Genomic DNA, 15,357 nt, shown 5'->3' on the forward strand with positions numbered 1-15,357 from the left:
CCCACACAAAGAGCAGGGCGAGAGGCGCGTTCCCGGGGGAGCTGGTGATTGATAACCCACCTCCTACTCCGGGACAAAGGGACAGTGTCACGTTTGGTTTTTTGTGTCGCAAGGAGATGAGACAGCAGTGGTTTGAACCGGCACATCTGGGGGCCCAGGAACAAGCCCTCTATTCAACTCCTCCTTTCTCCATCTTACCACTGTTTTCCTCTTCCTATGGGTAAAAATAGTCAAGAGGGATGGACATCCGCTGTGAAGGGAGCGCTCTCAGAGGACCACCCGATCTAAAAGAACAGCTTTCACTGGATGGGACCTCATTTCAATATGGCGGTCTGACCTTGTTTGACATAGAGGTTAACTAGTGCTCCTTTCAAAACGTTATCTACTTGAAGTAATTTCCTCTCTTTGTAGAGGAGATTTCAGCTGTTGGAAAGAAAAAGTTGTTACACACACTGAACGTTAACATGACTTTTATATTTACTCTCTTTTAGATGACCTGGGAAGTGAAAACATGAAACTGTAAGTTCCCCACTGCATCCAGTCCAGCTTGGGATGGGCCAGGATGTCAGGGGATGAACAGATGAGAGAGCCGGCTTTTTAAGAGTTTTGGGTTTGACACCCCTTCCGGGGACCTTTGGCTTCCCCAGCCCCAGGAGGATGTGCCCGAGTGCCCACACCTCACCCCAGGGGAGATCTGAGAGGAGAGCAAGGTCCTTTGTTCAGAAAAGAACTTTTTTTCTGACTGCTACTGATTCCAAATGCATTGTTGGTTGAGTATGCTGACGCTGGGTGTATTTCAAGGACATCCGTTCATTTATTCTAATTAAAAATTTTATCTCCAGGGAAGAGACTTTAGCTGGTTATTAAGGGAGGGGAGCCCTGGTAGAAGCCTGAGGTTTGTATGTTGAGAAGCAGTGCGTGGTGGGGAGAGGAGGCGAGAAGAGGAATGGAGGTGGCGGGAGGGGGTGGAGGAGAGAGAGGAAGAGAGGATGCCACCCGGAGGAGTGGCCTGGGGCGATGTCACCACCACCTCTGTCCTCCCCCGACCACCCCGGTTATTTGGACACTAGCCTGGCTTCCTCTGCAGGGTGGCGCCTACGCAGCACAGCGGTCAGAGCAGGTGGTCCCCTCCCCCAACCCCACCTACATTAACCTGGGCTTCTCCCGTGAACTACGCGCTAAGCCCCGGCCAGGGAGGACGGTGGATTTTTGAGCACAAGGGCTCCATTTCTTCAAGACAGGAAAGCCTGGGAATGGAAAGGCGAGGTGTTGAAAGTAGCCTGTTGACCGTGGCCTCTGGACCTGGAGCACCGATCAAAAACCCCCAAAGAAAGGGAAGTGAAATTGAGCAAGGCTAAAATGCTAAATGTGGCAACTCCCCGGAGGAGTCTCGGGCTTGGTACCTTCCGGAGAAGCAGAGTCTCCCGGGCTGCCTTTCAGCCCATCATCAGTAATGGATGACTGTTTATTTTCGTTTTTGCCTTTTTTTCCTACTAGAGTTTGGTCCTCTTGAATAGGGCAAACCCCCAGCCTACCCTGGAGTGTAAGACACTGAATCAAGTTCGTCTTCCTCACAGCCAACGGTCAACATGCTAGGCGCTCCTCAAACGAAATTTAGCACATCTCACATGTTGGTTTTGTTTTTTGTTTTGTTTTTTCCAACAAGCTCTTTATTTTCTCTCTCCAGCCCTATTTTTGAGGAAGACACACCCTCTGTGATGGAAATAGAAATGGAAGAGCTTGATAAGTGGATGAACAGCATGAATAGAAATGGTATGTGGTGTGGAATAACCTAAGGTGGTTTTTTCTGTGCTCTCTGGTAAGAGAAGGCTGCCCCCACTTTGTAACTATGCCATGAGTCCTGGAGGGACCCTGTGAGCCCAGCCACATTACATCTGGCACTTGCACGAAGTAAGCGGGGGGCCTGACCATCCTTAAATATGCAGTTTAATTATTGCATCAATTGTTGCCACTCTTTCGTATTTTTGCACAAGTTTTTCAAATGGGCTTTTTCTTCTTGAAAATGATCTTATTTTCGAGCAAGGAAATCTCTTGAAACCAAACTATCTGGAAAAATTTACCATCTGGCATTATCTGATATAGTATAGAATCTAGAGATCTGTGATTTTAATCTGTATATAAATATAAAACTTTATCAAATATGGTTTACATAGATCTGTCTGTCTAGTAGGTACTAGCCATATATGTCTATTTAACTTAAAATTGAAAAAATTAAATGAAATTAAAAACTTTCCTCCTTGCTCCTTCCAGCCACAGTTTGAGGGCTCAGTAGCCACCTGTGGGTAACAGCTATTATATCAGACAGTGCAAATCTACAACACTCCCTTCACTGTAGAAAGTTCTACTGGACAGCACTAATAGAGATAGTAATATAAATATCCAATTATAACGTAATTTCCAATTGATATCTGGCAGTAATTGTAGTATATGTCCCTTTTCATTAAATCAACATTTAGATTTAAAAATGATGACAGCTGTTTTTTCTATTTTTGATTCCTTTAAAAAATCAATAAATTATTTTAATGCTCATGCTAAATTAATACAATCTACTATTTATATTATCATATCACTTGTATTTTTAACATTTATTTTAAAGAAAATACCCTGGGAGCTGTCAGATTCAACAATCTACAATGGAGTTCTCAAATCCAGAGGCTTGGTGTTAGAATTTTTGTACCAGAGGCTCATCAAGATGAGCTTTCCAAAAGATGAGAACCATTTAACTAAACTGTACAATTTTGAACAGTTTTTCATAGTCCAATATTGAGGGAAGAATGGTTCTGTAAAGCATTTGAGCATGGGGTGGGTCATTGAGATAGTCCTTAAGGTAGTTTCATTTTGTTGTTTTTAGTTTATGAAAATAATATACGTACACAGTAGAATTTGGAAAATGCAAAAAAAAAAGAAGAAGAAAAAAAGTGTTCCACCACCCAGAACCAATCTCTCTTAATATTTTGGTGTATTTTCTTTTGTGACTGAGGTAATTGTAATATAAAATCATGATCCTGTTACACTCACTAAAACCAGAAATCTGGAAAAATGCATTTCCATTTGACAACTAAAGCAGAGTGGCTTTGACACTTAGGTGATAGATCCAGTGGATTTTTCTCCCCCTTGAAAACAGCAGTCGTGTAATAGGAGAGAATTCTGATGACTTTAACAAGGTCGGCTGTTCCCCACTTTACCTGCTTCTTTCCTGTTGTGCCTCCAGACTGAAATCATTCTGCAGACACATCAGGACCTTGGGTGAAGCCGTTTTATTCCAGTGTCTACTCTGATCAATGCAGATTCTAGCCTTTGGAGCCCCAGTGGTGTTCTTCAGGGACTGAATAACCAAGCAGTGATAAATTGTGCCCTTTCCAATGGGGCCAGAGGCACGTTGAAGTCTTGTATCTGTGCTGTTAGTGCTTTTTCCATTTCAAGAGCCTTGCCGTCATTAATCTTTTAACCTCTGAAACTCCCTGGTGAGGCCATTTCTGCACAACTAACCATACAGATCCGAGAAATGTGATGCTCAAGTGCACGAGTTTTGTAGATAAAACCAGAATTTTAGTGACTAACAATGAGCTTGCTTTTATTCTGTCCTATAGCGAACTATGAGTGTTTACCTACTTTAGAGGAAGAAAAGGAACCAAACCACAGCAACCCAAGGTACTTCTACTTTCTACCACAGATTATATATGGTTGGGAGGGGGAGACTGGAGACCGCAGCAGTAGGACTTTTGCTCACCTTCTCTGTGCCTATAAAATTTTTTTAAAGATTTCTTTATTATTCATTTATTTATTTGATTATTTTGGGCCGCGTCGGGTCTTAGTTGCTGGCACACGGGCTCTTTGTTGTGGTACGCGGGCTTCTCTCTAGTTGTGGTGTGCGGGTTTTCTCTTCTGTAGCTCAGGGCGCCAGCTCAGTAGTTGTGGCGTGTGGGCTTAGCTGCCCCGCGGCATGTGGGATCTTAGTTCCCCGACCAGGGATGGAACCCACGTCCCCTGCGTTGGAAGGTGGATTCTTTACCACTGGACCACCAGGGAAGTCCCTGTGCCTATAAATTTTATGTGACAATGTTCATGGGTGTATGGAGAAACGGAAGTGTGAGTTATGGAAAATAGAAAGGTACAAAGTAAATATCCTAGTGACTCTTTATCTTTAGAAATAAATTAGTAGTGACATTTTTTTGCCCTTCTAAAGAGACACTGTTGAGTCGGCTTCTGTTTTAGTCCTAAAACTTTCTGATTATGACAAACTGTAGGTTTGTTGACCTTGGATGAGTAGATATTTGGTAAGGAAAACAGATGGAGGTGACAATCTCAAAGGGGTAACTGTAAACAAGAGTGAGTAAAATGAACATAAACAAAACAAAAGAAAACCCCGCCTGGATTGGATTGTTATATGAGAGAAATTAAATGAGATTTTTAAAAACCCATATTCCATTCTACCACTAGGTGGCTCTGCTTAATAGAAAATTTTAGTGCACTGGGGCCTGTGCGTCCTTTAGCCTTACACAGTGTTGTTTAAATTATATTATTTTTTGTGAGGATAGAAATGACCGTGTCTGGGTGTTTTTGATCAGAGAATCCTTTGGTCAGGACCTGGGACATGCTCGCAGGAAATAGGACTGATGATTCAGTAAGTCAGGGACTTGCTCCACAGAGCACTGCTGTGATTTGTGGGGCACAGAATTGCTGATGGGGTGACTCCGAGATGACCAACGAGTAGGGAACTTGACTGAGCCTGTAACTGAGACATTACACTTCTGTCGGAATAAACAGAATAAACTTTCAAAGCAGGATAAAGACCACCCACCGTCTCTCCTTCCAAGTGAACCAGAGGTCCTGCACCAGTCACCTTAAATGTTTCCAGGGTGCAGTCACTTGTCATAAGCAGTTCCTGAAGCCAGAGCAATGCAAGGAAAGACTGATCACTAGACAGGGGTTGGGGCAGTCAGATGTCTGTCTTCCGGACCCTTGTTCTGCTTCCTCCCCTAAGCCTTACCTGAGAAGTCGTGTCACCATAATCTGACTGAGGTGAACCTCCACTCTGATGCAGAATGTGCATCTTATTGTAGATGTCAGTCATTGTTACCTCTGCAGGTACTTGCATGTTAGAATTCATCACTGGTTCAGAAAAGAGTCTATCCTATTTAAAGGAGATATCAGACATTAACAAGAAGATGAAAGGAAAAAAGAATGCTAGTGGGAGTATCACAGAGGACATTACGAAGGAATTATTTCCTTTGCATTTTTACCTAAAAATGAACATCTATGTGTGTCCAGTTTAGGGCTCAGATCACCCCCCAAAACCTTATAAATATCTTAGTACTGCATCTCTGATGTGCACCCTCAAAAGATGTGAGATGTCATTGGTTTTTTTATGAGATGTCATACCTGCTTCTTGTTCCTTGAAATTATTGGCAACACAGAAGAAGCTTAACGTTAGAGAATTGTATGGTGATAAAAGCTTCTTAGAAATCATGTTTTTGAAATACCGAGAGGCTGGTCTCTGAAGTAAGCTCTACCACATTTCTGCCTCTAAGGCAAAAAGGCTTAACCTATTCGGAGAGCTGCTTTATGCTAAATTATTGATTTTAAAGGGAAGGTCTACATTCCTCTGTTGATCTGGTTTTAATTCACAGGACAACTGTCAGGCTGTCACCTCATTCCATCTTGATGAAGTCAGGACCAGGGTTATAGAACCAAGAGTGGCAAGTCCCCAGTCTTTGGTGCTGATGACACTGTCTGATTACTTCAAAGGGTATCATGATATTGCACAGCAAATTTAATTTTTATTCACTAAAAACTCAGAAAAGTACAAAGCACTTAGAACAAATCCTGGTACAAAATAAACCCTCAATAAATATTAGTTATTTTTAATTATTACAAAAAGTTAGAATTGATATACATAAACTTATTGCCTTTTGGGTTAATGAGCCTGTGGTCTAAGGTCCAGGAACATCTAGTATGTGGGACATTATTTTTGCTCCTGGTTTCCCTGGGGACTTCTTTTTGGAGCTTACCAATCCTGAGAAATCATGAATTTGTTTCATCCCCTAGTAATGATCTGGAGCCTTTAGGTTCCCCATCCATTACCAGCATAGGTAATATGCTGGTGATTTCAGAATAGTCCTCTTAGCCGTCTGGAATTTTTGAAAGGGTACATAGTTTGGATTATCTTATAGTTTGGATAATCTTTTCTGTCATGATTTTATTTACATTTCTTTCTCTTATTGTCTTAATTACATTGATAATTGATGAAACATTTACTCTGAATCTCAAAACCAGGACAGATAGAAGATTTTTTTTCTGAAAGCTTGTGAATCATTAGAGATACAGGTGATGGGTGCAATGGTCACTGGGCTTAGAATCAGAAGACTGGTTTCAAGACCCGACTTGGATGATCATTTGTTCTTTGTACTAAGACAAGTCACTTTAACTCTGTAAGCTTCAGTTTTCTCATCTTGTAAAATGGATATAATGCCACCTGTCCTTCTAGTTTCACAGGATCCCAAGAGAGAAAAAAACTTTGTAAGTTTTAAAGCACCACACAAATGAAATGAATTCTTTTATGCTCTGGCAATAATTCTCCCCATCCTCTCCAACTGACTTTTTTTCTTTTTTAAAGATTTTCTATTTTAGAGCAGTTTTAGATTCACAGCAAAATCGAGCTGTACCCCTGGCTCCCACATGCACAGCCCTCCCCGCTGTTGACACTCCCCACTAGAGCGGGACCTTCGTTACAATCGGTTAACCTATTTTGACACATCATTACGTCCAAAGTTCCCCAGTGGTTTTGACCTCTGTGAATCATCCTTCCTCTACCGTCTAAGCAGTATACGGGTGACTCTAATGCTTCAGAAAGTATATAATAGTCACTGCAGATTGAACTTAGTGGAAAACACACTTCCCCATCCTGCTTGGATTAGCAGGAGGATGGGGAACTAAGACTTCTGGAATCCATTTACTTCTTGATGCTAGAAAGACACTGTGACATAGAGCCTCTGTTATCCATAAAGTCCACTCTGATCCTGGGAAAAACGAGGTGATCTGGTCACCATCCTACACTTAATGCACTACATTGTGTGCAGACTTCAACCCTTCACCTTCTCTTGTTCAGGTCCATAATCTCAGGTCTTTCCGGACTTTTCCCACACATCCCATTAGCCAGCAGTTCCTCATTACTTTGCCTTGTCCTCACTGAGTGGACATTTTCCTTGAACTGTGGAATCTGAAATTTAGCACAGGATTTTAATAAGGTCCAGGGATGTACAAAGTACCATGGGAAGTTTAAAGTATGGTTTTCATGTTTTCAAAAAAATCAGTGGGAAAAGACAGCAAAGGATGGTGGGGGAAGGGGAATTCTATATCCTTATTCCCCACCTTAGCATTTTCCCCTATAATTCGTACATGTTACGTGCCAGGGAACGTATGGGGTACCGGGAACAGTGTCAGTGGAACAGTGTCCAAGGGGTGGGCAGGGTGGAGCCGAGGTCTGCCCTAGAGTTCAAGAGAATTTCATCACCGACATTGTTCAGCCTTGCCAGCGTGTGTTGATAACAAAAAACAGATCCATTGAGTTGGTTTTATTATTGTTTAAATTGTCTTGAAAGAATTCACTCCCTTATTGTCTACCCCCATCCTTACAATACCTTCTCGAATGCCACTCGACAGTGGCAAAAACAAGATGGAATTCCTTTCATCTTGGTGCTTACAGTCTGGGCAGTCTCTTCCTTCTTCCTGAGGCCTTTATAACTAGACAATTTCCTGAAAGCGTGGTGTTTCTGCCTCTGCAAGCTTAGGTGAATAACCACAGAAAAGGAATTGCAAACATTAGCCAAGCGCACGTCTTCTTTCCCTTTATGCCTGTTGGCCACAGTGATGATTTTATGTTGAGTAACAGCATTGGGAAAGATTGGGGGAGAATTAGATTTCATCCAAGTCAATTTATAACTTTGAAAGTACAGTAATAACAACAATAATAAGACACTTATTCTAGATGCCAGATACCTAGCTACTACTACCTAGGAAATTAACCAAGTCAGAGAAAGTAAGTAACAATATACCTGTTCTGCTTTTGTAATAATTCCATTGTCCTTTTTTTTAAGAATCTTGGGTGTGAGACTCAGACACCAATGTATTTTTATTAATTTTTGCTGTGTTTGGTCTTCGTTTCTGTGCAAGGGCTTTCTCTAGTTGTGGCAAGCGGGGGCTACTCTTCATCGCGGTGCGCGGGCCTCTCACTATCGCAGCCTCTCTTGTTGCGGAGCACAGGCTCCAGATGCGGAGGCTCAGTAGTTGTGGCTCACCGGCCTAGTTGCTCCGCGGCATGTGGGATCCTCCCAGACCAGGGCTCGAACCCGTGTCCCCTGCATTAGCAGGCGGACTCTCAACCACTGTGCCACCAGGGAAGCCCTCCATTGTTCATTTTATGATTCATGTCTGAGCTCAATAATATTATAAAAATGTATCACTTTAGTATTTCTCAGGAAAATGCAGGTTAGCTTAATAGAGAATTTTTGAATTTCTTCCTGTTTCTTCCCTTCTCTTTGTCTTTTTTTGGAGAAAGTATGATCGTCAGTGTAATTTTTCAAATATATTTATTGAGTGCCTAATATGTGCCTGGCATTGTCCACATCATGCCAAGACAACCAGTTAAAAATGAAACAATCCATCTGAGTAAACCTGGAACTCAGAGAGGTTAAGTGATTTGTCCAAGTTTGCACAGCAAGTTTTTGATGAAACTCAATCTAAAGAGTTTAAAATTGGATTTTCATTTTCTATTACTAATTAGTTAAAATAAAAGAGCTATTCCATAAATGAAAAGACAAATTAGAAACTTTTAAAAAGAACCCTTAGTAGCAAGAAAGCCATCCACCATGAGGCCAACTATGAAAGTCTTCGGTGGCTGATGCAGTGCAGACATTGACAAGACTGAACCATGAATTGCAAGAAAACAGCAGTTTTGTGTGAACCGTTTTGGCCTCTCCACTCCAGTAAATCTCTGTGGCCGCTTCCAATTACTTTATGAGTTTCCTTCCTCTTTTTCTCTCCAGTCCCTCAAGTCACTTAAAAGTCAACAAGTATTAAATATTAAGTATATTAAGCACCAACTGATTTCCCTCCAATCTGAGCTAAGGGATACAAAGTAACAGTTTATAATCCTGCAGGATGCTAACCTCAAATGACATGGTTAACATGCAGGGGTGTGTGTATGTGTGTGTGTCTACGCCTGTGTGTGGTGGTTGAGAGAAGATGCACTAAATTCAATACACCACAGCCTTGTTTGAATACTAGCCCAGATTGTGTCTACACCGTGGGCATGATCTATGTGTCTTGGACCAATTCTGGGCCTACCTCTGATGGCAGCCAGATTCTCGTCTCTATAATTCCACCTGGGCAGGCCTCTTACGGGAAGGAGAAGGGACGTTCTGTTGATGAAGAGGAAGAGAGAGTGATCTAACTGTTCCGTGACTTTGTGCTAAACTGAACTTTGCACCCCTCCCCAAACCAAGTTAGAGAGCGTCATAATTAGAGAAAGGTTTAGCATAGGTTTATTACATCTTGGGAGACAGGCAACATTAGCTGTGGTCAGAAGGAGGGATTGTTACAAGGTAAACTGGTCAGAAGGACAAAGATGGCTTATCTGATCCTGACTGCAACCAAGGGGCAGTTATGAAACGAGGTGTTACAATCGCACCTCCTCATTTAACTGGTGGTGTTCCACTTAAATGCTTTCTTAAAAATCATCAGATGATGCTTTTTAATCAATTCAATTGGTTTTTTACAGTTTGGAAGCTTGTTACTATACAGCTTTTGGGAAAGCTACCCCACATTCTTAAAATATCTACATATAACCCTCTGAGAAAGATCACTCACTCATGCCGCTGTCACAGATCAGTGACCAAAACCGTACGAATTATCATCAAGGCAAGCAATAGAGGTTTGAAGCGGTATCACTGATTTTATTTATTGCAATTCTGTGGCAGTTTGCCAAGATATTTTTAACAGGGAACTCTAGGATTTGCCAGAGCTGGAAACGTCAGGGCTGATTCGATCATTTCACAGAAATGATAAATAGCCACAAAGATAGCAGGGAACACATCTCACTCAGTAAAGGAATGAGCGTGAGGGAGAATAATGCCTCCAGGCTCGGGCATGGGTGGGGAGCCAGGTTCCGGGTTGCTGACTTGCTAACAGGCACGTTGGCCATCACATCACCAGTGAAAATCGCGTGTGAGAGTTGCGACACTAGGAGTAACCTGCTGACCCACTGCTGAAGCAACTTGTACCCACACTGGGACTGTCTCTGGTGTGGCGGGCCTGGCACGTTGTCAGTGGCCAGATCTATAAGCACATAAGTTCCACACATATCATGAGTGAGGTCCTGTGCTCTTTGATGCTTTAAATGAATGGGTTCTGGCTGGTGGACAGTGTCACACTCTAAGCCTTCATAATGTTTGTAGAGTGTTCTAAACAAACCGCATTTAGGTTACACTGTCCTCAGAAACTGAAAGTTTGTTTTGGAAGATCGTTTCTTAAAGGCTCTGGATATTTGAAGCCATGTTCAAGCTTGTGTTTAACTGAACATTTGCTAGCAGAGAATCTAGCAAAATCAGAATTCCCGTTCATGTGTCTGGAGGTCAGGCCTGTGGCATAGAGCTTCGCCTACATTTTCTCATTGATTTTTTCCAACAGCCTTCTAAGGCACATGGTATTATTATGCATGTTTTGCAGATGAGATGGGCTAAGAAATGTTAACTTGCTCAAGGTCACACAGCAAGAAAGTGGCTGAGCCCTGATTTAAGCTCTGCCCACCTGACCCTGTGCTCAAAAAAGCCACCATGAGCACACGCCAGCATTGGCTCAACCACAGAAGCAGCCCAAGAAGAGAAATACCTAGGCAAAAACTTAATCAAAAAATGTATGGATAATATAAAAAGAAATTGTTCAAATTTTTATGGAGGGACATCAAAGATATAAACAAATGGAGAGAGACGTACTGTGTTTCTGAATGAAAGACTCAACAGTGTGAAAATTATCCTTTTAAATTCAACTTAGTCTTTTAAAGATCCCAATGAGCATTTCATCTGGAAGAATAATTGTGCGCAGATAGTCAGGGTAATTCTAAAAGAAGGAAAAAGAACAATTGTGTGTGGGGAGGTGGATTTGCAGGGAACATGCTCCAATAATTAAAACTGTGTACACCCAGAACCAAATAAGTATTACTGGCATAGAATAGAATATTCAAAACAGCCTCAAGCATATGTAAACATTAAATATATTATAAAAGTAGCAATTCATAGCAAGTGGATTATTCAGTAAATAGTCTTAAAACAACTGACTAACGGGCTTCCCTGGTGGCGCAGTGGTTGAGAGTCCGCCTGCCGATGCAGGGGACACAGGTTCGTGCCCCGGTCTGGGAAGATCCCACATGCCACGGAGCGGCTGGGCCAGTGAGCCATGGCCGCTGAGCCTGCGCGTCCGGAGCCTGTGCTCCGCAACGGGAAAGGCCACAACAGTGAGAGGCCCGCGTACCGGAAAAAAAAAAAAAAAAACTGACTAACATTTGAAGGGAAAATTTAGAACTCGACCTCACACTTTAGATTAAAATAGACTCCGGATAAGTTTATATGTGAAAAAGAAAGAAAAAAATCCAGAAAAATTAAAGATAAATATTATAACTGTAAGGTGAGGTCTGGTTGAAAACATGACACACAGTCAGAAACCATATCAGAAAAGGATAGACTTAACTACATTAAAAACTGAAATTTTTTTATACTTCCAAAAACACAATATAAAATTAGGAGGAAAATGACAAATTGGGGGAAAGTATGTGCGGTATGTATGATGAACAAAGAATTATTATTCTTAATACATAAATCCATAAAAAGATAATGTCCCACATGGGCAAAGAATATTAATAAGCAGTTTGGCAAAAGAAGAAATTAAAATTACCAACAGGGATTTGAAAAAAACTTTAGTCTTCCTAGTAACAAAAAAAAGTAACCCAAGAATACGTTAAGGTAAATATTAGATTATTTTCACCTATTGAATTTACAAAAGCTAAAAATAATAATATCCAGTATTAGAATGTTGGGGAGAGGATATTTCCCTAAAGAAAAGTGTCAAGAGAAGGTAAATTTCTAGGGAAGGGGGGTAATTGGACAATGGGCTGGTCAAGCTTTAAAATTCCATACATTTTAACCTAGCAATTCCTCTTCTAGATATTTATGCAAAGGTAACAACTGGAAGCATGCAAAAATGTAGCAATTTTTATAATAAATAAAAATTATAAATTGGAAATAGCTTAAATGTTGAACAATAAGGATATGTCTAATAATGTTCTTAGTATAGTGAGACAATGGTGTGCTCTATAGCCAATTAAAAAGATATGGTATATTTATTAGCCAGAAAAGAGGTCTATATATGAATGAGAGTGAGAAAAGCAGATTACAGAACAATATGCATAACATAATTCCATTTTTGTACAAAAAGAATATATATCATTATCACAGAAAAAAGTTTGGAAGAATAAATACCAAAATGTTAACTGTAGTGAGGTTGTTAGTATTTTTATTTGGCTTATTTGTATTTTGTATTTTTTCAACAATGAATGTGGATTGGTCTTACAATAATTAACTTTAAAAATCACTTCTATTTTAACTGCTGGACACAGATTAGCATTGTGGACAAAAGAGGGATTGTGCCCATTGCTGTACAGCCTTGTATTTTGGTCTGCTTAGAGTAGCTGAAATGTCAAGATAAGGCCACAAAAGGAAAACATGCACTTCAGAGACTTATGCTCCATAGAGATGAACTCCTGGATCTCAGAAATATTATCTTGCTACCACCCAATTTCCAAGAAAGGAAGCCTCCTTGCCCAGTTTAAGAGCTGTTCAGTGTGACTTATGAAACAGGTTGTTACGTTTGTTCTTCAGATAAAGAATGTCTTCATTTGCAGTCAGGTTTCCATTAAATAAGTTTTCCTACAGAAGTTGTCCTTTTGTCCATGTCTGCTTTCCCTTTCTTTCCCATTGGTCAGCCTTCCTGGTCACAGCTTCTTCCCCCTGTCTTCACAACACAGACACAGACACACAAACACATACATAATGTCTCCTCTCCTCTTTCTTGGATAGATCTAGCTAGCTAGTTAGCTCTCTATCATCTAGCTAGCTAGCTAGCTCTCTGTCATCTAGCTAGCTAGCTAGCTCTCTGTCATCTAGCTAGCTAGCTAGCTCTCTGTCATCTAGCTAGCTAGCTAGCTCTCTGTCATCTAGCTAGCTAGCTAGCTGTCATCTAGCTAGCTAGCTAGCTCTGTATCATCTAGCTAGCTAGCTGGCTCTCTATCATCTAGCTAGCTAGCTAGCTGGCTCTCTATCATCTAGCTAGCTAGCTAGCTGGCTCTCTATCATCTAGCTAGCTAGCTAGCTGGCTCTCTATCATCTAGCTAGCTAGCTGGCTCTCTATCATCTAGCTAGCTAGCTGGCTCTCTATCATCTAGCTAGCTAGCTGGCTCTCTATCATCTAGCTAGCTAGCTGGCTCTCTATCATCTAGCTAGCTAGCTAGCTAGCTGGCTCTCTGTCATCTAGCTAGCTAGCTGGCTCTCTGTCATCTAGCTAGCTAGCTGGCTCTCTATCATCTAGCTAGCTAGCTGGCTCTCTGTCATCTAGCTAGCTAGCTGGCTCTCTATCATCTAGCTAGCTAGCTGGCTCTCTATCATCTAGCTAGCTAGCTGGCTCTCTATCATCTAGCTAGCTAGCTGGCTCTCTATCATCTAGCTAGCTGGCTCTTTATCATCTAGCTAGCTAGCTGGCTCTCTATCATCTAGCTAGCTAGCTGGCTCTCCATCATCTAGCTAGCTGGCTCTCTGTCATCTAGCTAGCTAGCTGGCTCTCTATCATCTATCAAGTTGTTTCAGAGACCTTTTGGAAACACCTAGTGTGCCACTGAGCAGGTGAGAACTGAAGTAGGAGTCAGGGAAACATGGTCTATTGCAGCCTCTACGAGCCTCTGAGCTAAGGAGACACCAGGTCCTGCTGATGGTCGTCATTCAGGCACTTCCTTGGAAACACAGGTCACTTCAAGTGGAGACATGATAGGATTTGGGTGAAAGGACACAAAATTTTTAAAAAGTGGGTGGAGGTGGGGGAGGTCCAGTAGTCTGCTTTCCAGGAGACTTGGGTGGAGACATGGTCTCACTGGGAAAGAGCTATAGAGCCAGATCTGTGGCCAAGAGAGCCAAGTGAGAAACAAAGGCAGAAATTAGCCCGCTAGCATGGTTATGTCCACACCCCATGTCCATAATTTATGTCTACTCACACCTCAAGATGCCTGATGACTGAATTCTAAATGACACTGAGAAGGCACTTCCAGATCCTCTGTGCCTGGGGGAAAAAAGGGGGGGCTTTTGAAAACATGCCAGGACCACAAACCCTTGAGAGAAAATAACATACCGAAATTTTATTTTAAGGAAAAAGAAAAGGCAGTTTGGCATCTATTAATAGAGAATGGGATTCGATTTCTTTAAAGGGGGAACCCCGGCTCCATCTGGTTCTCTCCACATCAGCCCTGGGGAAGGATATTACAACTAGAGCTAGGGATTATTTCTTGGCTTTCCTAGATTTCCTCCTCAGGGTTCAGATATAAAATCCAAACTGAACTGACCTTTGTTTCAGAAATTGTAATCTGGACACCGTCGGCTCCCTGACTGCTTATGTTCTCCTGAGTCACCTCCATAGCCGAGTGACCAGCTCTCAGTAGCTTCTTGGAAATATACTATTGTTCTGTTTTTTGCAGTGACAATGAATCCTGAAGCTGAATGATGCTAATGTTTTCCAAGAGAAAGCAGCCCCGGAGGGAGCCTGCTGGGCCTGCCAGCAGAGGATGAAGAGGATCCGAATTTAATTAATTTCAAATCAATGTAAACACAAGAACCTTTTGCTGTTGCTTCCAGCGCCCACTCTTCCAACGCCCAGTGCATCACCTGTACTTGGAAGAATGCTCGATGGAGAAGTGCTAGGCAAAGGCGTGGCTGCCATCCACCCCTGAGGGTGGAGGAGCCATAAGATGCAGTCAGCGCTTATCAGTGGGTGTTCCCTCCGCTCAGCCAACCTCTAGGTGACTGTACCATCACCCTGGCCACGCTCTCAAGTCCTTGTTACCTTTCTGCTTCATTCCTCAGGGTACAAATCAGGAAGCTGTCTATGGTTTCCTTCTGGGTCACCTTGCGACCTAGCTAGCTTTGGATAATTTCCTCTCATCAGTTAAGTTCTCTGGTAGGTCAATTACATTCAGTGGGAACTTTGCTCAAGGTGAGTTATGTCATGGAATAGACAGTAAACAAA

The 15,357-nt window shown here is 41.9% G+C and overlaps 1 protein-coding gene across 1 annotated transcript in view; it reads left to right on the forward strand.

The window, feature by feature from the left end:
• The window catches only part of TMEM154 (transmembrane protein 154), a 40,535-nt gene extending 25,629 nt beyond the window's left edge, over nt 1–14,906 (forward strand). Inside the window, exons 4-7 of the mRNA XM_079710057.1 lie at nt 492–519; nt 1,688–1,773; nt 3,612–3,672; nt 14,810–14,906. Of these exons, the coding sequence (XP_079566183.1) occupies nt 492–519; nt 1,688–1,773; nt 3,612–3,672; nt 14,810–14,825 (191 nt within the window). The 3' untranslated portion in view covers nt 14,826–14,906. The remainder of the gene's footprint in view (nt 1–491; nt 520–1,687; nt 1,774–3,611; nt 3,673–14,809) is intronic.
• Nucleotides 14,907–15,357: the final 451 nt, after the last annotated feature.

The sequence above is a fragment of the Hyperoodon ampullatus genome (genome assembly GCF_949752795.1).
Source record: "Hyperoodon ampullatus genome assembly, chromosome: 1".
In the NCBI taxonomy this organism is placed as follows: domain Eukaryota; kingdom Metazoa; phylum Chordata; class Mammalia; order Artiodactyla; family Ziphiidae; genus Hyperoodon; species Hyperoodon ampullatus.